Source organism: Periophthalmus magnuspinnatus, chromosome 3 (genome assembly GCF_009829125.3).
Source record: "Periophthalmus magnuspinnatus isolate fPerMag1 chromosome 3, fPerMag1.2.pri, whole genome shotgun sequence".
In the NCBI taxonomy this organism is placed as follows: domain Eukaryota; kingdom Metazoa; phylum Chordata; class Actinopteri; order Gobiiformes; family Gobiidae; genus Periophthalmus; species Periophthalmus magnuspinnatus.
This window is the reverse complement of record NC_047128.1, coordinates 36,857,827-36,878,471: the sequence shown is the minus strand read 5'-3', so window position 1 is coordinate 36,878,471 and position 20,645 is coordinate 36,857,827. Positions and strand designations below refer to the sequence as shown.

General features: G+C 46.3%; 1 protein-coding gene across 2 annotated transcripts in view; it reads right to left on the bottom strand.

Moving 5' to 3' along the window:
• Window positions 1–20,645, bottom strand: part of ano1a (anoctamin 1, calcium activated chloride channel a) — an 82,581-nt gene that overhangs the window by 13,788 nt on the left and 48,148 nt on the right. For both annotated transcript variants that reach the window (XM_033991248.2, XM_055232311.1), the window contains exons 10-16: window positions 19,678–19,742; window positions 18,714–18,848; window positions 10,884–11,044; window positions 7,743–7,828; window positions 6,661–6,672; window positions 4,187–4,258; window positions 2,911–2,985 (exon numbers count right to left, since the gene is read on the bottom strand). In XM_033991248.2, the coding sequence (XP_033847139.1) occupies window positions 2,911–2,985; window positions 4,187–4,258; window positions 6,661–6,672; window positions 7,743–7,828; window positions 10,884–11,044; window positions 18,714–18,848; window positions 19,678–19,742 (606 nt within the window). The remainder of the gene's footprint in view (window positions 1–2,910; window positions 2,986–4,186; window positions 4,259–6,660; window positions 6,673–7,742; window positions 7,829–10,883; window positions 11,045–18,713; window positions 18,849–19,677; window positions 19,743–20,645) is intronic.

Here is a 20,645-nt window from a genome sequence, read left to right as displayed (position 1 = left end):
AGCGCAGGTGAGACGGAGGAGGAGCGCAGGTGAGACGAACGAGGAGCACAGGTGAGACGGACGAGGAGCACAGGTGAGACGGAGGAGGAGCACAGGTGAGACGGAGGAGGAGCACAGGTGAGACGGAGGAGGAGCACAGGTGAGACAGAGGTGCACAGGTGAGACGGAGGAGGAGCGCAGGTGAGATGGAGGAGGAGCACAGGTGAGACGGACGAGGAGCACAGGTGAGACGGAAGAGGAGCACAGGTGAGATGGAGGAGGAGCGCAGGTGAGACAGAGGAGCACAGGTGAGACAGAGGAGCACAGGTGAGACGGAGGAGGAGCACAGGTGAGACGGAGGAGGAGCACAGGTGAGACAGAGGAGCACAGGTGAGACAGAGGAGCACAGGTGAGACGGAGGAGGAGCATAGGTGAGACGGAGGAGGAGCGCAGGTGAGACGGACGAGGAGCACAGGTGAGACAGAGGAGGAGCGCAGGTGAGACGGAGGAGGAGCGCAGGTGAGACGGAGGAGGAGCGCAGGTGAGACGGACGAGGAGCACAGGTGAGACGGAGGAGGAGCGCAGGTGAGACGGACGAGGAGCACAGGTGAGACAGAGGAGCACAGGTGAGACGGAGGAGGAGCACAGGTGAGACAGAGGAGCACAGGTGAGACGGAGGAGGAGCACAGGTGAGACGGAGGTGCACAGGTGAGACGGAGGAGGAGCGCAGGTGAGACAGAGGAGCACAGGTGAGACAGAGGAGGAGCGCAGGTGAGACGGAGGAGGAGCGCAGGTGAGACGGAGGAGGAGCGCAGGTGAGACGGACGAGAAGCACAGGTGAGACGGAGGAGGAGCGCAGGTGAGACGGACGAGGAGCACAGGTGAGACAGAGGAGCACAGGTGAGACGGAGGAGGAGCACAGGTGAGACAGAGGAGCACAGGTGAGACGGAGGAGGAGCACAGGTGAGACGGAGGTGCACAGGTGAGACGGAGGAGGAGCGCAGGTGAGACAGAGGAGCACAGGTGAGACAGAGGAGGAGCACAGGTGAGACGGAGGAGGAGCACAGGTGAGACGGAGGAGGAGCGCAGGTGAGACGGAGGAGGAGCGCAGGTGAGACGGAGGAGCGCAGGTGAGACGGAGGAGGAGCGCAGGTGAGACGGACGAGGAGCGCAGGTGAGACGGAGGAGGAGCGCAGGTGAGACGGAGGAGGAGCGCAGGTGAGACGGAGGAGGAGCGCAGGTGAGACGGACGAGGAGCACAGGTGAGACGGACGAGGAGCACAGGTGAGACAGAGGAGGAGCACAGGTGAGACGGAGGAGGAGCACAGGTGAGACGGAGGAGGAGCACAGGTGAGACAGAGGTGCACAGGTGAGACGGAGGAGGAGCGCAGGTGAGATGGAGGAGGAGCACAGGTGAGACGGACGAGGAGCACAGGTGAGACGGAAGAGGAGCACAGGTGAGATGGAGGAGGAGCGCAGGTGAGACAGAGGAGCACAGGTGAGACAGAGGAGCACAGGTGAGACGGAGGAGGAGCACAGGTGAGACGGAGGAGGAGCACAGGTGAGACAGAGGAGCACAGGTGAGACAGAGGAGCACAGGTGAGACGGAGGAGGAGCACAGGTGAGACGGAGGAGGAGCGCAGGTGAGACGGACGAGGAGCACAGGTGAGACAGAGGAGGAGCGCAGGTGAGACGGAGGAGGAGCGCAGGTGAGACGGAGGAGGAGCGCAGGTGAGACGGACGAGGAGCACAGGTGAGACGGAGGAGGAGCGCAGGTGAGACGGACGAGGAGCACAGGTGAGACAGAGGAGCACAGGTGAGACGGAGGAGGAGCACAGGTGAGACAGAGGAGCACAGGTGAGACGGAGGAGGAGCACAGGTGAGACGGAGGAGGAGCGCAGGTGAGACGGACGAGGAGCACAGGTGAGACAGAGGAGGAGCACAGGTGAGACGGAGGAGGAGCGCAGGTGAACAGGTGTGGATATTCAGTGTGATTATGGATTAGTTTGTAATGAAAAAAGAATAAAACAGCTGCTCTGTTTTCATCTAAAACATAAAGCCCAGATTTATGAAATTATGTCAAAAAAGATCATCACATCCACCCTTCATCCACCTCCCCTTCATCCACCTCCTCTTCATCCACCTCCCATTCATCCACCTCCCATTCATCCAACTCCCCTTCATCCACCTCCCATTCATCCACTTCCCCTGCAGCCACCTCTTCATCCACCTTCCCTTCATCCAACTCCCCTTCATCCACCTCCCCTTCATCCACCACCCATTCATCCACTTCCCCTGCATCCACCTTCCCTTCATCCACCTCCCCTGCATCCACCTCCCCTTCATCCACTTCCCCTGCAGCCACCTCCTCTTCATCCACCTCCCCTTCATCCACCTCCCATTCATCCACCTCTCCTTCATCCACCTCCCCTTCATCCACCTCCCATTCATCCACCTGCTCTTCATCCACCTCCCATTCATCCACCTCCCATTCATCCACCTCCCCTTCATCCACCACCCCTTAATCCACTTCCCCTGCAGCCACCTCCTCTTCATCCACCTCCCCTTCATCCACCTGCTCTTCATCCAACTCTCCTTCATCCACCTCTCCTTCAGCCACCTCCTCTTCATCCACCTCCCCTTCATCCACCTGCTCTTCATCCAACTCTCCTTCATCCACCTCTCCTTCAGCCACCTCCCCTTCATCCACCGCCTCTGCGATGCAACTTGCCAGTGACCTCCTTAAATGACCACATATCTGAGCACATGTGGCCTGTTTATTCACTTTTTCGTTTCGATGCGGCTCTTCTGTGGTTGTATGTTCCACACAGGCCTGTGTCCTGCCTACACTTTTGTGTAATATACAAACAACTTAAGTCACAGTGAGGTTGTGTTGAGCTGCAGATGGAGAGTGACCCGATGGAGCTGTACCATGAACAACATGATGACCAGAGTGGTGACGTAGGCTGGCATCCGGTCTGTGCAGGTCAGCTTCACCTTCTCCCCCTGAAAACACAGCACAGGTCAGAGAAGGACTAAACCAGGACCAAAGCAGACTAAACCAGGTCTGAAGTAGGACTAAACCAGGACTAAAGCAGACTAAACCAGGTCTGAAGTAGGACTAAACCAGGACTAAAGCCAGACTAAACCAGGTCTGAAGTAGGACTAAGCCAGGACTAAAGCCAGACTAAACCAGGTCTGAAGTAGGACTAAACCAGGACTAAAGCCAGACTAAACCAGGTTTAAAGTAGGACTAAACCAGGACTAAAACTGGACTAAACCAGGACATAAGCAGGACTAAACCAAGTCTAAAGAAAACTAAAACTGACATATGAGCGTATGTGCAAAACTGCCTGGGATTTGTAAAAGTTCAGAGATTTTCTGAATCATCAACTCTTGGGTCTTTTGACAGGTTTTTTCAGACAAATTCAGATTCCACTTTGTTTGGGGTTTTTATAACCTCAATAAATCAGGCTAGGAAATACTGTTCATTACACTCAGTTCTACGAATGCCCCAGACCCCAGCCCCTGTTGCTGCCCTGCTCTCGTCTTTGTGGTTGTTCCTTCCACATCCTGGCTCTCCATCTCTCCTCGCTGCCCCGGAGCACAGGCTTACATAAACAGACTGTGTGAGGGCAGTGAGGCACGGCTAACCCGGGCCACTGCAGCATCATGTCACGTCCACCCACTCCACTGGACGAGACTCGGCTCAGACTCAGGGCCACATCCAGAGGACAGGGGCAGGGAGCACACGCATTCATGTAGCTTCTTAGATGGATTTTATGTAAAATTTTGATCAAATAAACATGATTTCTTGTCATCTGAAGTGTTTAAAGTGAAGAAGTCTGATGTTTATCAGTCTGATATAGAGAGATGAGATACAGGCTCATTATTGTAGCTACTTCTCTCCAAACTGTCACTTCTTTATTAGACGATAACCACTGCCCGACTTTTATACTTGTCATTAGCTTCCATTTCAGAAAGACTCATCACTTGATCTCTCTGTGTCTCAGCGGTCACGTCTGTGTCTCAGCGGTCAGGTCTGTGTCTCAGCGGTCAGGTCTGTGTCTCAGCGGTCAGATCTGTGTCTCAGTGTTCAGGTTTGCCTATAAGCAGTCAGATCTGTGTCTTGGTGGTCAGGTCTCTATCAGTGGTCAGGTTTGTGTCTCAGCGGTCAGGTCTATCCGTGGTACGTCATGAGATGTACCTTGGGAGTGCAATGTTCCTTTTTCAATGACTTCTGCATGACACGGAACTCATACTCAGCCCGATTGTGGTCCTATAAACAGAAAAGCGGTTACACAGTTGTGAAGACAGCGGTCATCATAGTCCACAGAGAACAAAGCAGAGTCCAGCGCAGAGGCAGATACAGCCTGGTGAGGTTAAACAGGACCTCAGGGTTAGAGAGACTGTGGCCCACCATGAAGGAGAACACCAAAACACCTCAGAAGCACCAGGACTGTTTCAGTCTCCAGGACTGTTTCAGTCTCCAGGACTGTTTCAGTCTCCAGGACTGTTTCAGTCTCCAGGACTGTTTCAGTCTACAGTAGTGTATGAAACTTGGAGATGCCAAATATCTCTTTTTCTAGGATTTCTAGGTGAGACGTGCAGGTACAGGATGCATCCTTAAGCTCCTCTGGTGGGATCTCAAGGAGTTCCCAGGCCAGATGAGAAACATAGTCCCTCCAGCGTGTCCTGGGTCTTCATGGGGCCTCCTCCCAGTGGGATATTTCGGGAACACCTTCCTAGGGAGGTGTCCAGGGGGCATCCTGAACAGATGACCGAGCCACCTCAGCTGTTCCTCTCGATGTGGAGCTACTCCAAGCTCCTCCCGTGTGACTGAGCTCCTCACCCTATCTCTAAGGGAGTGCCCAGCCACCCTGTGGAGGAATCTCATTTTGGCCGATTAAATCCGGGATCTCCTTTCATTACCTAAAGCTCATGACCATAGGTGAGGGCAGGAGCATAGATTGACGTAAGAGCTTTGGCTTTGGACTCAGCTCCTTCTTCACCACAACAGACCAATACAGCGACCGCATCACTGCAGACGCTGCACCGATCCAACTGTCAATCTCACGTGAACAAGAGCCCGACATACTTGAACTCCTCCACTCTGGAATTTCCCCACTGTGGGACTAATAAAGGCTTATCCATCTATCTATCTATTGAGGCAGCATGTCTCCACCCACCCAGAGAGGGCAAGCCACCTTTTTTGGGTTGAGAGCCATGGCCTCTGATTTGGAGGAGCTGATTAATTTTGGTCTTTTAATAGGTCCTCTTATAATGACCATGATATAGTGACATCACCAAACCCAAGCAGCGCCCATGTTAGCTGTTAGCTGCTGTCACATAGAATGACACAAAGATGACATTAGCCGATTAGACACGCATGAGGCGTCTCCCTGTGATGGTAAGAAGAGATAGGAGAGAGAAAAACTGCATGACCCATATCTGAAGCATACCAACAAAATGCACTACATGTACAGACATTTGGGGTTAGCTTCAGGAAAAGCAGATCTGAAGAACATGGTTATAGTCAAGTCAGGACTGAGTTCGAGTCCCACTCAAGTCGCCATTGTTTGGTACAATTATCACAGGCAAACAATTTTATATATATATATATATATATATATATATATATATATATATATATATATATATATATATATATATATATATATATATATATATATATATACACACACACACACATACATACACTTTCTTCAATTTCTACAGTATGTTTTTTTTTGTTTCGATAATCTTGGACTGAAACCATCATTCATCATATGTTGAAAAAGTTGAGGATATGTGCCATGTGCGCTGAGTGAACCCCTGAGCACGCCACGGTGCAGGCGCAGACTCTGGGACAGGCTGAAAAGATACAAGCAGGTTAGTGTGAGCAGTGATGTGTGCAGACTGTGTGCAGTGATCAGTGATGCAGGCGCAGACTCTGGGACAGACTGAAAAGATACAAGCAGCTCAGTGAGTGATGTGAGCAGAGGGCCCTGATGTACTAAACTCTGCAGCAGTGAGTCTGTTTGAATAAGAACGATGGGCCTAGGCTGGAATAGGGACTCTGTTTAGTCAGCCCAAAATGAATTACTTGCACTATTTAACGTTTCTGATGGAGCGAGGAATGCTCCACAGTATGGCATTAAGTTTGTTCATCTTGCATTTATTCAACTGCAGATGTATTTTAATGATGAAACAAAAAACCTTTGCAAAACACACATTCATACTGTGAGTGGGTTTATCGTATCTTCTGACACCATACTGCTGAACATCTATCTATTTAACAATCTGTCCATCTATCCATCCATTTATCCATCTATTTATCCCTGCATCATCTATTTATTGATCCATGCATTCCATTCATCCATTTATCCATCTATTTATCCTTCCATCCATCTATTTATCAATCGATCCATTCATTCATCCATCCATCCATCTATCCATCCATTCATCCATCTATGAGTTATTTTGCAGCACAGTTGTTTTGATGTGCTTAGCACAGTGATGAGATATGTGTGTGTGCACTATCAGACCTGCACTTTAGTCCACGCAGAGGTTTAGTACATCAGGTCTTTTGTGGGTTAAAAGCTTTAAAAAGTTACATGATGTACAAAGTGATACAGATGCATTGAGAAAAGCAGCAGGTTGTGGCAACTGTGTCCAGACCTTGTGTTCCTCCTGAAAAACACGACACAAAGACAAAAACAGAGCAGTCAGTGAATCCACCTGGTCCCATGAATGGCCCCCACAGGCCCAGTGAAGGGCCCCCACCTGGCCCAGTGAAGGGCCTCCACTAGGCACAGTGAAGAGCCCCCACAGGCCCAGTGAAGGGCCCCCACCTGGCCCAGTGAAGGGCCCCCGCCAGGCCCAGTGAAGGGCCCCCACAGGCCCAGTGAAGGGCCTCCACTAGGCACAGTGAAGGGCCCTGCCCAGGCTGTGCCAGGATCTATGAAGGCGCTGAAGAGACTGCGGTCTGGACAGAGGGATGTTGGCGGCTGTCAGGACTGTGTGGGAACATTCACTGAGTCACCACTGCACATTCAAACACAATCTTTTCTATAAACGCGCTCACGTCTATTGTCTAACTCCAAAAAGATTTGTTTTGGAGTGACAGCCGAACGACTTAAAAGCACTGACTCATTTGTACTGTCTTAAAAGATAAAATAAAATCATTTTAACTGGTTTGCAGCAGTCCAACGTTATTCCTCACTTTCCTTACACCTTCAGAGCATTTTAATGATTGACCATGATGAGGTTATAATCAATTTTCACCAGAGACCAGTGCTGAGTTTTGTTATAAGTGTAAAGCTAACAACAACTTGCATGCTAACACAGTTTTTTTTTGTTTTGTTTTTTTATGAAATCAATTAGGATTAAATTAATTAGGATAAAATTATTTATTTTATTTACTTTTATAGGAAAAGTTTAGTCAGACAGTGAGAAAAAAACTTATATATATATATATATATATAAACTGTGTGTGTGTACCTAGGGCCAAGAGTCCGTTTGCGTGCACGTTAGACTCATGTGGGACTGTAACATTAAAGAGACGAATGAACCGAGCAGTTAAATGAATCCGGCCCATGTTCATCTTTACATCGTGTCGTGTTGGGCTTTGTGCTTTTGTGCTGTCCATGGTGCTGATGCGGCTCTTCCAGCACAGTTCTGCTCTCATTGTGCCGCTGGTCTGGGTACCTTAATGTTGTGAGAACATGTTTGAATGTTGCGGTGTTTGCATTAGCTCTTACCTCCTCTTCCTCGGCGAAGCCCGTCAGGTCCCAGATGTAGTTGAGTCTCATCTGCCTCCTCTTCCAGTGCTCCATGAACAGGACAGCTGCAGGACAAGCACAGTCAGGCACTAATGTGGATTTAAAGGCCCAGTACTACGCTGGTTTTTCATCTGTTCTAATGTTTCCTCATCACAAACAGACTTGGAGTTGTGTTTTGTTTCACACACAAACAGTTCTTCTCTCAAACACACCTTGTGATGTCATCATGTGGTAATACAGTGAGTGCTCCACTGTGTTTTTAAAATCCACACACCTTCACTAGTATTATTTGGATGATTTCCGCCCTGGAATTGCCAATCTCTACTGAATGAAAGGTAAAAGGAGCTGTTAAGTTGAAAACTGCCACTTCATGACATCACAAGGTGGAACAGAGAATTTTGAGCTTTGGAGACGCAGACTGTACGGCTGTCAGTACAAATTGTATGAAAGCAATGAAATAGAAAAGGCTTGTCAGGTTCATTCCAATCCAATCACAGTTTGACTTGTAAAACGTTGTCATCTGCAGAAAACTATATAAACAGTTTAGTTTAGACCTACAAACGTCTTCTGAAATGCATTCTTCTTGGGTTATTTTTGTGTAATTTTTCTCAAATGTGTATTCTCTTAGATGTGTTTGAAAAGTGCACTGATAAAGATTTTGATTTACATAGAAAAATGTATGTGCAGTAAAATTTAGATTTTAAAATCTGTAAACATGGCGATTACAATTCTAATACTGATTTATTCTTAATTACAAGAACATTGGACATGATGGACAGGTTTATGTTTTAACTTAGTGTTTAAACATGAGAAGACTAACAACCAAAGAATATCCAATATCCAATCAAAAAGCAGAATGAGCCTCTCTCATTTGTGTTGCCAGGTTCAACGCTGAAATTCAGTTGGTTTAAACTTAAATGACTTTCTCTGATATGAACGGTCACTATATAAAACCGAGCATTTGCAGCCACTCAGGACTCAGTGCTAGTGCAGCCTCTGCGGCTCAGGGAGTGAATCCGGAGGCTCTGAACATGAGGCCTGTCCATAAACTGAGAATGAGACAAACATGTATGTGTCCTCTATGTACAGGTCAAGGCTCTGGACACACAAGTTCAGCTTGTAGTACTTTGTTTAACTGTAAGAGCACAAACTGCATACACTTCCTTTAACAAATTGTAATTAGAATTGCCATGATTGTGGCCAGTTTAGTAATGGTTTTATTTCAGCTAATTGATAGCTTTTGGGACTTTCTGTTCCTAATCTACAAAGCTCAGCCAACGCTCAGCAGCCGAGTGGATCCATAGAGTGTGACTTGTCATGGAGGTTCAGATCGGCCGATGGACTGATTGAGAAACAGGATTGGATGTTTCTGTTTGCTGTTGTGTCGTTAGGAGCGGCTGCACTAACAGAGCATTGAAATGGACAGACATCGGTCATTTCTGTGTAAATGAGGAGCCCGGTCCCCAAAGTCAATCATGGAACCAGGTCTGACCTACAGCCTGGAGCATTGATCCCGTTTAAACCTCTGGACTCCAGGGCTCATGCGACTCTCAACTGGTTCCTCCTCAGAACTGACCAGCACAGAACATTGATTTATGGAAATAAGCTTTTAATTTGTAGACGAGCAGCAGTCAGGACCAAATCACATCACAACATTTCCTTACAAAGGGGGAATTACACTTCTGTGCAGTATCAACGGCTACACAGACATATTTAGATTACCAGGAGGAATGTAACAATAACCCAAATGAAATAACTGTTATTAAGCATTTTTAAATCTTAGTTATTTGAATTATGACAGAACCAAAGTCTTTTTAAAGGAAAAAGTAGCATCCATAAAACATTGCAATAAAATACATTGACACTGTGAGCCCCCCTTTTTCTTTGCTCTCCACGCTAAGTCACTCCTCCTTCAGAGTGCTATCACATTGTAATGAAACTACTGCACATCACATCAGGTTTGTTGAATTGTAGTGTATTTTTGCATCCTGCTCTTGTAGATTTAAAAAAATGGCCATGCGGGGGCCTGGGTGACCCGTGTGGCCTGAATCTAAAGCCTCGTTTTCACTGGTTCACTGAATGTCTCCACTTTCTAAACGTGAACTGTACCACCCTTTTTGAGGGGTCCAAAGTGGATCTGGAGGGTACTAGCAGTTTCCAATTTCTTAAATAAGAGGTTATGGAGCTTCTCCTGTTTAAAAGACGAGCTGACAAAGTCAAGCAGTCTCTGCTCTGAGCTCGATTAAAATCAGTTAAAATGGTAATCGTCCACTGTGTGCAAAACAAATCGAGATTTTATTTTTTTTTGATATATGGCCCAGCCCTAATTCAAATAAATAACAGCACCACTTTTATTTTCTTAAATGAATGCTGTCCCAAATATGTGTTCCTTGTAAATTTGTTTCAGTGCTGATGACACAGGTAGAGGGATTCTGTTCTGAACTGACCGCTACTTCCTGTATCCACATGCCCTTCTCTGAAGGCCTGATGCCACCTCCAGATGGCACCTCCACTTGGCACCAGTTCACAGGAGAGCCCGGCACATTTTCATTCTGTTTGTTCTGCTGAGCTGCAAGAACTCCGAGACAGCTGCAAGATTTCACTCTCAGTGCACAGGCCAAAAATGCCACATGGTTAACTCTTTCTGATTATAGTTGCAGTATTTGTCAATGCAGTGAAGTATTTGCTCTGTACATTGAATTATGAAATACAGCAACAGATGTTATATACTAAATAACTTCAAACAGTTTGAATCTTTGAATGGTAGTCTTAGTTTAAGGGTTGGGCGGGATGCTGTCTCACGCTTCTGTACTTATTCCAGCTTAGTGCACACACCAGGTAAGTCTGTGATGCCATTTCTATTCCCAATTTTTTATGCACAAATCAAAAATATTTTGTTCTCCAAACTTATTCAATCAACATCTGTAGTAGCAGAAGCATGGCCTTGCCACTGGCAAAACAGTTTAAAGTGTCATTCCTGTTACCAAACAGACCATCCCCAAATAAAAACTGAAGAAGTGCTGGGGCAAGACACATTTGTCTCAAATACATGGGGTAAAAACATGTCCAGGCCGTGTAAGATGCAACATCTGAGATGTATCTCGTCTAAGTTTGACTCACCCCACAGAGCCATGAAGATGGAGAAGAAGACAGTGGCTGGGTTATCAAACAGGTGGCTGGCCCGGGCAGTGCCGCAGGCGTCGGTCAGCTTCCAGTAGCTGCAGGCCTGATCGCACAGTGGGCACATGGTAATATTGTTCCGGACGTCACAGATCTCCATACTGCAACAGGACAGATGGAACATACAAGCAGGTTAGTGAGGAACCGGCCATCACTGGTGCCCTCAAAATGTCTGTCAAAATGTCTTTCAAAAGAAACATCTAGAACAGTGGTTCTTAACCTTGTTGGAGGTACTGAACCCAGTTTCATGTGCACATTCACCGAACCCTTCTTTATTGAAAAATAAAATATTATTTTTTTCAAATTCAAGACATATGTTTGTTTTACTGGTGCACAAAATGAACCGTGCGTTAACATCAAAGAATAAAATCAGTACAACGCATGAACTCACAACAAATTACATATATACCTTTTTACAAAGACTTGACCTTGTTTAATTCTACCACACTGAAATTATTTGAATTTTTAATCTTATGTATTCCAATAATGAACTTACTGTATTTATGCTATTTATTATTTTTAACATTTTAACACACACCCATCACCTCATTTCCATCAGGCTAGAATAATAATAATAATGAATATTTACTGGAAATCAGTGACTTCTGCTGTTGCCTTTGAGAGACCAGTTCAGAAATGCAGGGCTTCCCCTTGGCCACGCTCATGTCATTTTCACAGCAAAGTCTGTTCCTTTTCTTTGTTTTTATGTCGTTTTATGTTTTTATGCCGTTTGAACGGCTCATTTAAGTCGGGCGAGTTCTTCGATAAGCACATCAAAGGTGCATTTGTCGAATTGGGACACGGCCGGCGTCTGGAGACGCTCGCAGTCCGCGAATCATATGAGTCTGGTGTGTGTCTTGACCTCCGCCGAACCCCTAGGGTTCAATCGAACCCAGGTTAAGAACCACTGATCTAGAAGAAATTAAGTGCTTGTTTACATATTTACAGTGTGCGGGTGAAGCGTGACAGTCAGGCTGCTGCTTGGATGTTTTGTCATTACTGCGACTAAATGGGTGGATAAATCTGTGTCATTATATTGTCTAAATCAGGGGTGTCCAAACTTTTTGCAATGAGGGCCAGATTCAGTGAGGCGAAAAGGTGTGGGGGCCGAACACTCACCCTGATCATTCTTTGAACCATTAATATTAAATGCACATGAACTATTTAATTATTTTTTTACTTTTTTTTAATTGCAACTTTCACCTTTAAAAAACTAAATGAATTATACACAGATTATAAACATGAAAAAGTGAACATTTAATCTGTGGTTTTGATTATCACAATAAAATTTATTCACTGAGATTTTCAAATGTATTCACCAAACAAACTGAGACTGGACTGAAACTGAGACTGGACTGAAACTGAGACTGGACTGTAGTAAATAGGCCTGGTCTGGCTCAAAGACGGTGGTTTGGATGAGCAAAACGTCACACAGGTGAGTCAGTCTTGTCCTCGCTCCGTTCTTGTTAAAGTTCATAACCGAGAACTAAACAAACTCAGCATTTTCTTAGCAAATGATCGAATTTCTTTAAACCTGTCTTTATCCAATTGCTGTTAAAAATCAGCAAGAGCGCGACCTCAGAGCACGGCCCAGATCTGCTGCCATCCTTGGTGAAATATAATATTGCTTGTAAATGTGTATTTTACGTTGGTCAACAGTGCAATGGGCCACACATAATTATTTTTATTCCAGAGGCTGTGGGCCAGTGGAAATTTGTACACGGACCGCAATTGGCCCCCGGGCCAGACTTTGGGTATGCCTGGTCTAAATAAAGAGTTTTTAAATTATTATTGTGGAATCAGAATCAGTATTGAATATTGAATTTACTCCTTAGTATCGAATCGAGTTTGACATTTTTGTATCATTTAAAGTGTGACATATTATATCAAATGAACCGGAAACATAAAAATGCAAAGTCGATAGTTTGGGAAGTGATGGAACGTCCCAGCAGGAGCTGTCAGTACAGCAGATGGGAGCAGGCAGAAAGAAGCCTTGAAATGTAGTATTTCGTCAGGCAAATATAGTATAGACATAGCACAGCTCTGGCTTATTTAGCAGAACATTAACTACTGGCTTCAAGGTTTGACTCCAAGATATGTTTTGTGGTTCTAAGAAAGAACTCAGACAAAGCCGATTAGCCAAACATCATCACAGTGTAGTGAGTGTGCGATATATTGGTCCAATATTTCTTCTACAGATTTGTAAAGGCAATGACGCTGAAGCACGTCTGTTTGCGTCGCCATGTTTGGTTTGGTTCGTTTGGGTGCTTCACCTTTGGTTGCTGTACAAATCTTAGAAGCTTTGTCAGAAAGGCTAGATGGCGCCGGCGTGTACCAGCTGTCGTTTGTGCTTTGTGCCAAGATAGTGCTAGTCTACGACCGCCAGCCCCTTATTAGTGATCTCATGAATGGTTTCTTTTGAAGCTCAAGCACCCAGACTCACTCCTCACTCGGTGTGAGTCCCGGCCGACCTGAGCTCACTGTCCCCTCACAGAGGAAGAGCTCCAGAAAGTGTGGAAAACACTAAGGCATCTTAGTGAGATTATACCCAGTCAGGCTCAGGCTCAACACACCAGAAAAAACTCCCCTACACCTGGTGTTGTCCTTTAGTCTTGATGTAATTCTGATGGAAATTTACAAAATGCACTTTTAGGAAAACTTTGCATTTCATTGTATTGTAGATGAGATTCAAATATAAGGTATCAGTGACCGCCAAAGAAAGTCACGCCACAGTCAGAGCAGGACAGTCTCAGAGATGTGTCCACAGTCAGAGCAGGACAGTCTCAGAGATGTGTCCACAGTCAGAGCAGGACAGTCTCAGGGATGTGTCCACAGTCAGAGCAGGACAGTCTCAGAGATGTGTCCACAGTCAGAGCAGGACAGTCTCAGAGATGTGTCCACAGTCAGAGCAGGACAGTCTCAGAGATGTGTCCACAGTCAGAGCAGGACAGTCTCAGGGATGTGTCCACAGTCAGAGCAGGACAGTCTCAGAGATGTGTCCACAGTCAGAGCAGGACAGTCTCAGAGATGTGTCCACAGTCAGAGCAGGACAGTCTCAGGGATGTGTCCACAGTCAGAGCAGGACAGTCTCAGAGATGTGTCCACAGTCAGTGTCTGCAGGACAGTCTCAGAGATGTGTCCACAGTCAGAGCAGGACAGTCTCAGGGATGTGTCCACAGTCAGAGCAGGACAGTCTCAGGGATGTGTCCACAGTCAGAGCAGGACAGTCTCAGAGATGTGTCCACAGTCAGAGCAGGACAGTCTCAGGGATGTGTCCACAGTCAGAGCAGGACAGTCTCAGGGATGTGTCCACAGTCAGTGTCTGCAGGACAGTCTCAGAGATGTGTCCACAGTCAGAGCAGGACAGTCTCAGGGATGTGTCCACAGTCAGAGCAGGACAGTCTCAGAGATGTGTCCACAGTCAGAGCAGGACAGTCTCAGGGATGTGTCCACAGTCAGAGCAGGACAGTCTCAGAGATGTGTCCACAGTCAGAGCAGGACAGTCTCAGGGATGTGTCCACAGTCAGAGCAGGACAGTCTCAGGGATGTGTCCACAGTCAGAGCAGGACAGTCTCAGAGATGTGTCCACAGTCAGAGCAGGACAGTCTCAGGGATGTGTCCACAGTCAGAGCAGGACAGTCTCAGAGATGTGTCCACAGTCAGAGCAGGACAGTCTCAGGGATGTGTCCACAGTCAGAGCAGGACAGTCTCAGAGATGTGTCCACAGTCAGAGCAGGACAGTCTCAGGGATGTGTCCAGTCAGAGCAGGACAGTCTCAGGGATGTGCAGACTTCCTGAACTTAAATCAAAATAAAACTGTGGTGTTTGGCCACCCAGAGCCCTGAGGTCAGAGGTCAGCTGACCACCTCCTGCTGCACAAAGCCAGGTTCAAGACCAGAGGTGATAGAGCTTTTTCTGTGTCAGCACCCAGAGTATGGAACAGCGCCCTCTGCCTGTCAGATCCTCTCAATTTTGAACACAGTTTGAAACTAGACTGAAAACCCACCTCTTCTCCCTGGTATTTAACACTAGCCCCGCCTCTTCTCCTCTTCTCCCTGGTAATTAACACTAGACCCGCCTCTTCTCCCTGGTATTTAACACTACACAGGACATACAGGTGTTTTCTTGTTCTGTTCTTGTGTTGTGTTCTTTTGTTTGTTTTTGTTGACTTTTATGTGAGGCTCTTTGGTTCAGCTGAAGTTGTTTTAAATGTGACATATAAAAGAACATTTAATTGAATGGATCCTCCAGTTACTGGGTGAGTTTGAACCTTAAAGTGGGAGTATTTTAAGATTCTCATGAGTTTGTGAACTCACGAGTATCACAGAATCCATCTTGCTGGTTGGGTTAGGCCATGTCATCAGTTTTAAAACATGATTCTCGATTTCAAACCATCTCTAGTTTCATCTGACGGACTTGACTGACTGTGTCTTTGGGCACTTACTGTTTATGTGAGTGAATGGTCTGGGTCTGAGTCTTTCCTAACAGCAGTGACACATGTAGATTCTGTGATAAGTGGATGTAGCAATGATGCCTTTGTTTGATTGTGTAAGTGTAAATATGTCCTCACTCTGTCTGAGCCTGACACCATGTTTACATTGGGTAACACAGACTTCTGCGTGTCAGTACAGTTTAAAGGGCCTGTATTTTAAATCTACGTTATAATGTTGTAACCTCATTAAAACAAACCTGGAGTTTTGTTTTCTTTCATTAACACAAATTTAGCCAGTTTTCTCCTCTCAACCTGAAAACACCATATTTCACCTTGTGATGTAATTGCGGTCCCATGTTTTTAAATGTTCCTGTCCTCACATTTTGAGCTCTGGGTAATGACCGAAAGGACAAGATCATGGATAAATTGGCCTGTGGAGGACGCTGGGCTGGGCGCTCCCTTAGAGATAGGGTGAGGAGCTCGGTGACAGGGGAGGAGGCGCCGGGGGAGACCCAGGACAGGCCGGAGGGACTATGTCTCTCGACTGGCCTGGGAAAGCCTTAGGGTCACACTAGAGGATCTGGGGAAATCTATGAGTCCCGGCTTAGACTGGTACCCACGGGACCCAGCCCCGGATAAGAGCAAGAACATGAATGGATGAATGTTTTTAAACTCCAAACACTTTCACTAGAATCATATGAATAATCTGAAAACTGTCAAACTGACAAACTCTGAAACTATATCTGTTGTTTAAGCCTTTAAACTGCTTCACTCCTCAGTTGGCAGCAGATATTGGAGATTTTCTATTGAGAATCTCAACTGTACAGAAGTTTTTTAAAAAAACAACTTATGGTTATTTTACTGTATCGTGGAGTATTTCAGTTCAGCTGAAGCTAAAATAATTAACTTAAAAAATATGACATAAGGTGGAACAGAGAGAGATGTCGTGTTGAATGTGTGACTGTGACTGTAGACACACACACACACACACACACACACACACACACTATGAGGGGTGTCGTGTTGAATGTGTGACTGTAGACACACACACACACACACACACACACTATGAGGGGTGTCGTGTTGAATGTGTGACTGTGACTGTAGACACACACACACACACTATGAGGGGTGTCATGTTGAATGTGTGACTGTAGACACACACACACACACACTATGAGGGGTGTCGTGTTGAATGTGTGACTGTAGACACACACACACACACACACACACACACACACTATGAGGGGTGTCGTGTTGAATGTGTGACTGTAGACACACACACACACACACACTATGAGGGGTGTCGTGTTGAATGTGTGACTGTAGACACACACACACACACACACACTATGAGGGGTGTCGTGTTGAATGTGTGACTGTAGACACACACACACACACACACACTATGAGGGGTGTCGTGTTGAATGTGTGACTGTGACTGTAGACACACACACACACACACACTATGAGGGGTGTCGTGTTGAATGTGTGACTGTAGACACACACACACACACACACACTATGAGGGGTGTCATGTTGAATGTGTGACTGTAGACACACACACACACACACACACTATGAGGGGTGTCGTGTTGAATGTGTGACTGTAGACACACACACACACACACACACACTATGAGGGGTGTCGTGTTGAATGTGTGACTGTAGACACACACACACACACACACACTATGAGGGGTGTCGTGTTGAATGTGTGACTGTAGACACACACACACACACACACACTATGAGGGGTGTCGTGTTGAATGTGTGACTGTAGACACACACACACACACACACACTATGAGGGGTGTCATGTTGAATGTGTGACTGTGACTGTAGACACACACACACACACACACTATGAGGGGTGTCGTGTTGAATGTGTGACTGTAGACACACACACACACACACACACACACTATGAGGGGTGTCGTGTTGAATGTGTGACTGTGACTGTAGACACACACACACACACACACACACACTATGAGGGGTGTCGTGTTGAATGTGTGACTGTAGACACACACACACACACACACACTATGAGGGGTGTCGTGTTGAATGTGTGACTGTAGACACACACACACACACACACACTATGAGGGGTGTCGTGTTGAATGTGTGACTGTGACTGTAGACACACACACACACACACACTATGAGGGGTGTCGTGTTGAATGTGTGACTGTAGACACACACACACACACACACACTATGAGGGGTGTCATGTTGAATGTGTGACTGTAGACACACACACACACACACACACTATGAGGGGTGTCGTGTTGAATGTGTGACTGTAGACACACACACACACACTATGAGGGGTGTCGTGTTGAATGTGTGACTGTAGACACACACACACACACACTATGAGGGGTGTCGTGTTGAATGTGTGACTGTAGACACACACACACACACACACACTATGAGGGGTGTCATGTTGAATGTGTGACTGTAGACACACACACACACACACACACACTATGAGGGGTGTCGTGTTGAATGTGTGACTGTAGACACACACACACACACACACACACACTATGAGGGGTGTCGTGTTGAATGTGTGACTGTAGACACACACACACACACACACTATGAGGGGTGTCGTGTTGAATGTGTGACTGTAGACACACACACACACACACACACACACACTATGAGGGGTGTCATGTTGAATGTGTGACTGTAGACACACACACACACACACACACACACTATGAGGGGTGTCATGTTGAATGTGTGACTGTAGACACACACACACACACTATGAGGGGTGTCGTGTTGTGTGACTGTAGACACACACACACACACACACAATGAGGGGTGTCGTGTTGTGTGACTGTAGACACACACACACACACACACTATGAGGGGTGTCGTGTTGAATGTGTGACTGTAGACACACACACACACACACTATGAGGGGTGTCGTGTTGAATGTGTGACTGTAGACACACACACACACACACAATGAGGGGTGTCGTGTTGTGTGACTGTAGACACACACACACACACACACTATGAGGGGTGTCGTGTTGAATGTGTGACTGTAGACACACACACACACACACTATGAGGGGTGTCGTGTTGTGTGACTGTAGACACACACACACACACACACACTATGAGGGGTGTCGTGTTGTGTGACTGTAGACACACACACACACACACTATGAGGGGTGTCGTGTTGAATGTGTGACTGTAGACACACACACACACACACTATGAGGGGTGTCGTGTTGTGTGACTGTAGACACACACACACACACACTATGAGGGGTGTCGTGTTGTGTGAGTGTGTGCAGATGTGTGTGTCGTGTCTTTACCTCGGTTTATTGTCATCCACAGAAGCACAGCCGTACAGAAACACGATCACTCCCACCAGAGAAGCAGGGATCAGCATCTGTGTGTAGACTCCCAGCCAGGCGAAGTACAGCCCCACCTTCTCCCCAAAGTACTTCCTAAAGGATAAATATCACAGTTCTTACTTTAGGGACTACAGCTCTGACAGAAATATACAAAACTCTACACTACTGTGAAAAAGACATTGGCTTCCAGTGTCTCATGTAGCTAGGCCGGTAATGACAGATGTATTCTGAATGTATATTTACATCTTATATCTTTATATCAATATTAATATTATATATTAATTATATTATATATAATATATTTTAGCTTTGTCCATATCTGATCCACAGCAAAAGACGAAATTTAAAACTGTCAACTGGACAAATCGCTGTAGGAGTGAAGACTGGCAATCTGACCAGAACAGAAGAGGCTTGAACAGAAGAAGAGGCTTGGATGAGCAGCATCTTCACTCCTACAACGATTTGTCCAGTTGACAGATTTAAATTTCGTCTTTTGCTTTGCCTCTTTCTGTATTAAATCTCATTGGCCTATAGAATGTTGTGATGTCATCTGAAACGCAGCAGTTCATTACACTGTAAATTCAAAAATGTGGAACCAGATCATTTCTATTAGTGACTAGACCCAAGAACTCACTGCGTTACAACACAAATCTGTATTTGAACTAGATTCATTTGATAAAATAAATACTATCGGCCTATAGCTGTTGTGACGTCACTGAAACACACAACAGTCTAATATTGGAATTCTATGGTCAAAATGACTAATAATATTATTAGAGATGCACTGATATATTGGCAAAGTATTGGTTGAGTAATATTGGTATTGACCAAAAGCATCGATACCAGCTGGCCGATACCGTGCTCTGGTGATGAAAGGATTCATCAGGAGCCGTAGGTTAAGTTTGTGTAAAATGGGTCTGACCTGATGAGTCCGATGGGCTGGTACTTGTAGAAAACACTGTAGCTGGCCCACTCCTCGTAGAGCAGCTGAGGACAGACATCAGGTTTAAGAAAATATTTGACCCACGGTTCACATTATCATACTGAAAATGTTATATTCGTCAAAACAACACATTAAAAATCTAAAAATAAATCATCAGGAAAAGTGATTTTGTGGATGTGTGCACTGGATATGAGGAACAGAGCTCTTTTTAAACAAAACCCGTCTGTTACCCTGGAGACACAAAAGTCTGAACAAAAGTGACGCTAAAAACGTGAATATGCACCAAGACGATTAACGATCCATCAGCCGCAACGTAGGACTAAACCAGGACTAAACCAGGACTAAACCGGGACTAAACCAGGACTGAACCAGGACTGAACCAGGACTGAACCAGGACTGAACCAGGACTGAACCAGGACTAAACCAGGACTGAACCAGGACTGAACCGGGACTAAACCGGGACTGAACCGGGACTAAACCGGGACTAAAGCGGGACTAAACCGGGACTAAACCGGGACTGAACCAGGACTGAACCAGGACTGAACCGGGACTGAACCGGGACTGAACCGGGACTAAACCGGGACTAAACCGGGACTAAACCGGGACTAAACCGGGACTAAACCGGGACTGAACCAGGACTAAACCAGGACTAAACCAGGACTGAACCAGGACTGAACCAGGACTGAACCAGGACTGAACCAGGACTAAACCAGGACTGAACCAGGACTGAACCAGGACTGAACCGGGACTGAACCGGGACTAAACCGGGACTAAAGCGGGACTAAACCGGGACTAAACCGGGACTGAACCAGGACTAAACCAGGACTAAACCGGGACTAAACCAGGACTGAACCAGGACTAAACCGGGACTAAACCGGGACTGAACCAGGACTGAACCAGGACTGAACCGGGACTAAACCAGGACTGAACCAGGACTGAACCGGGAC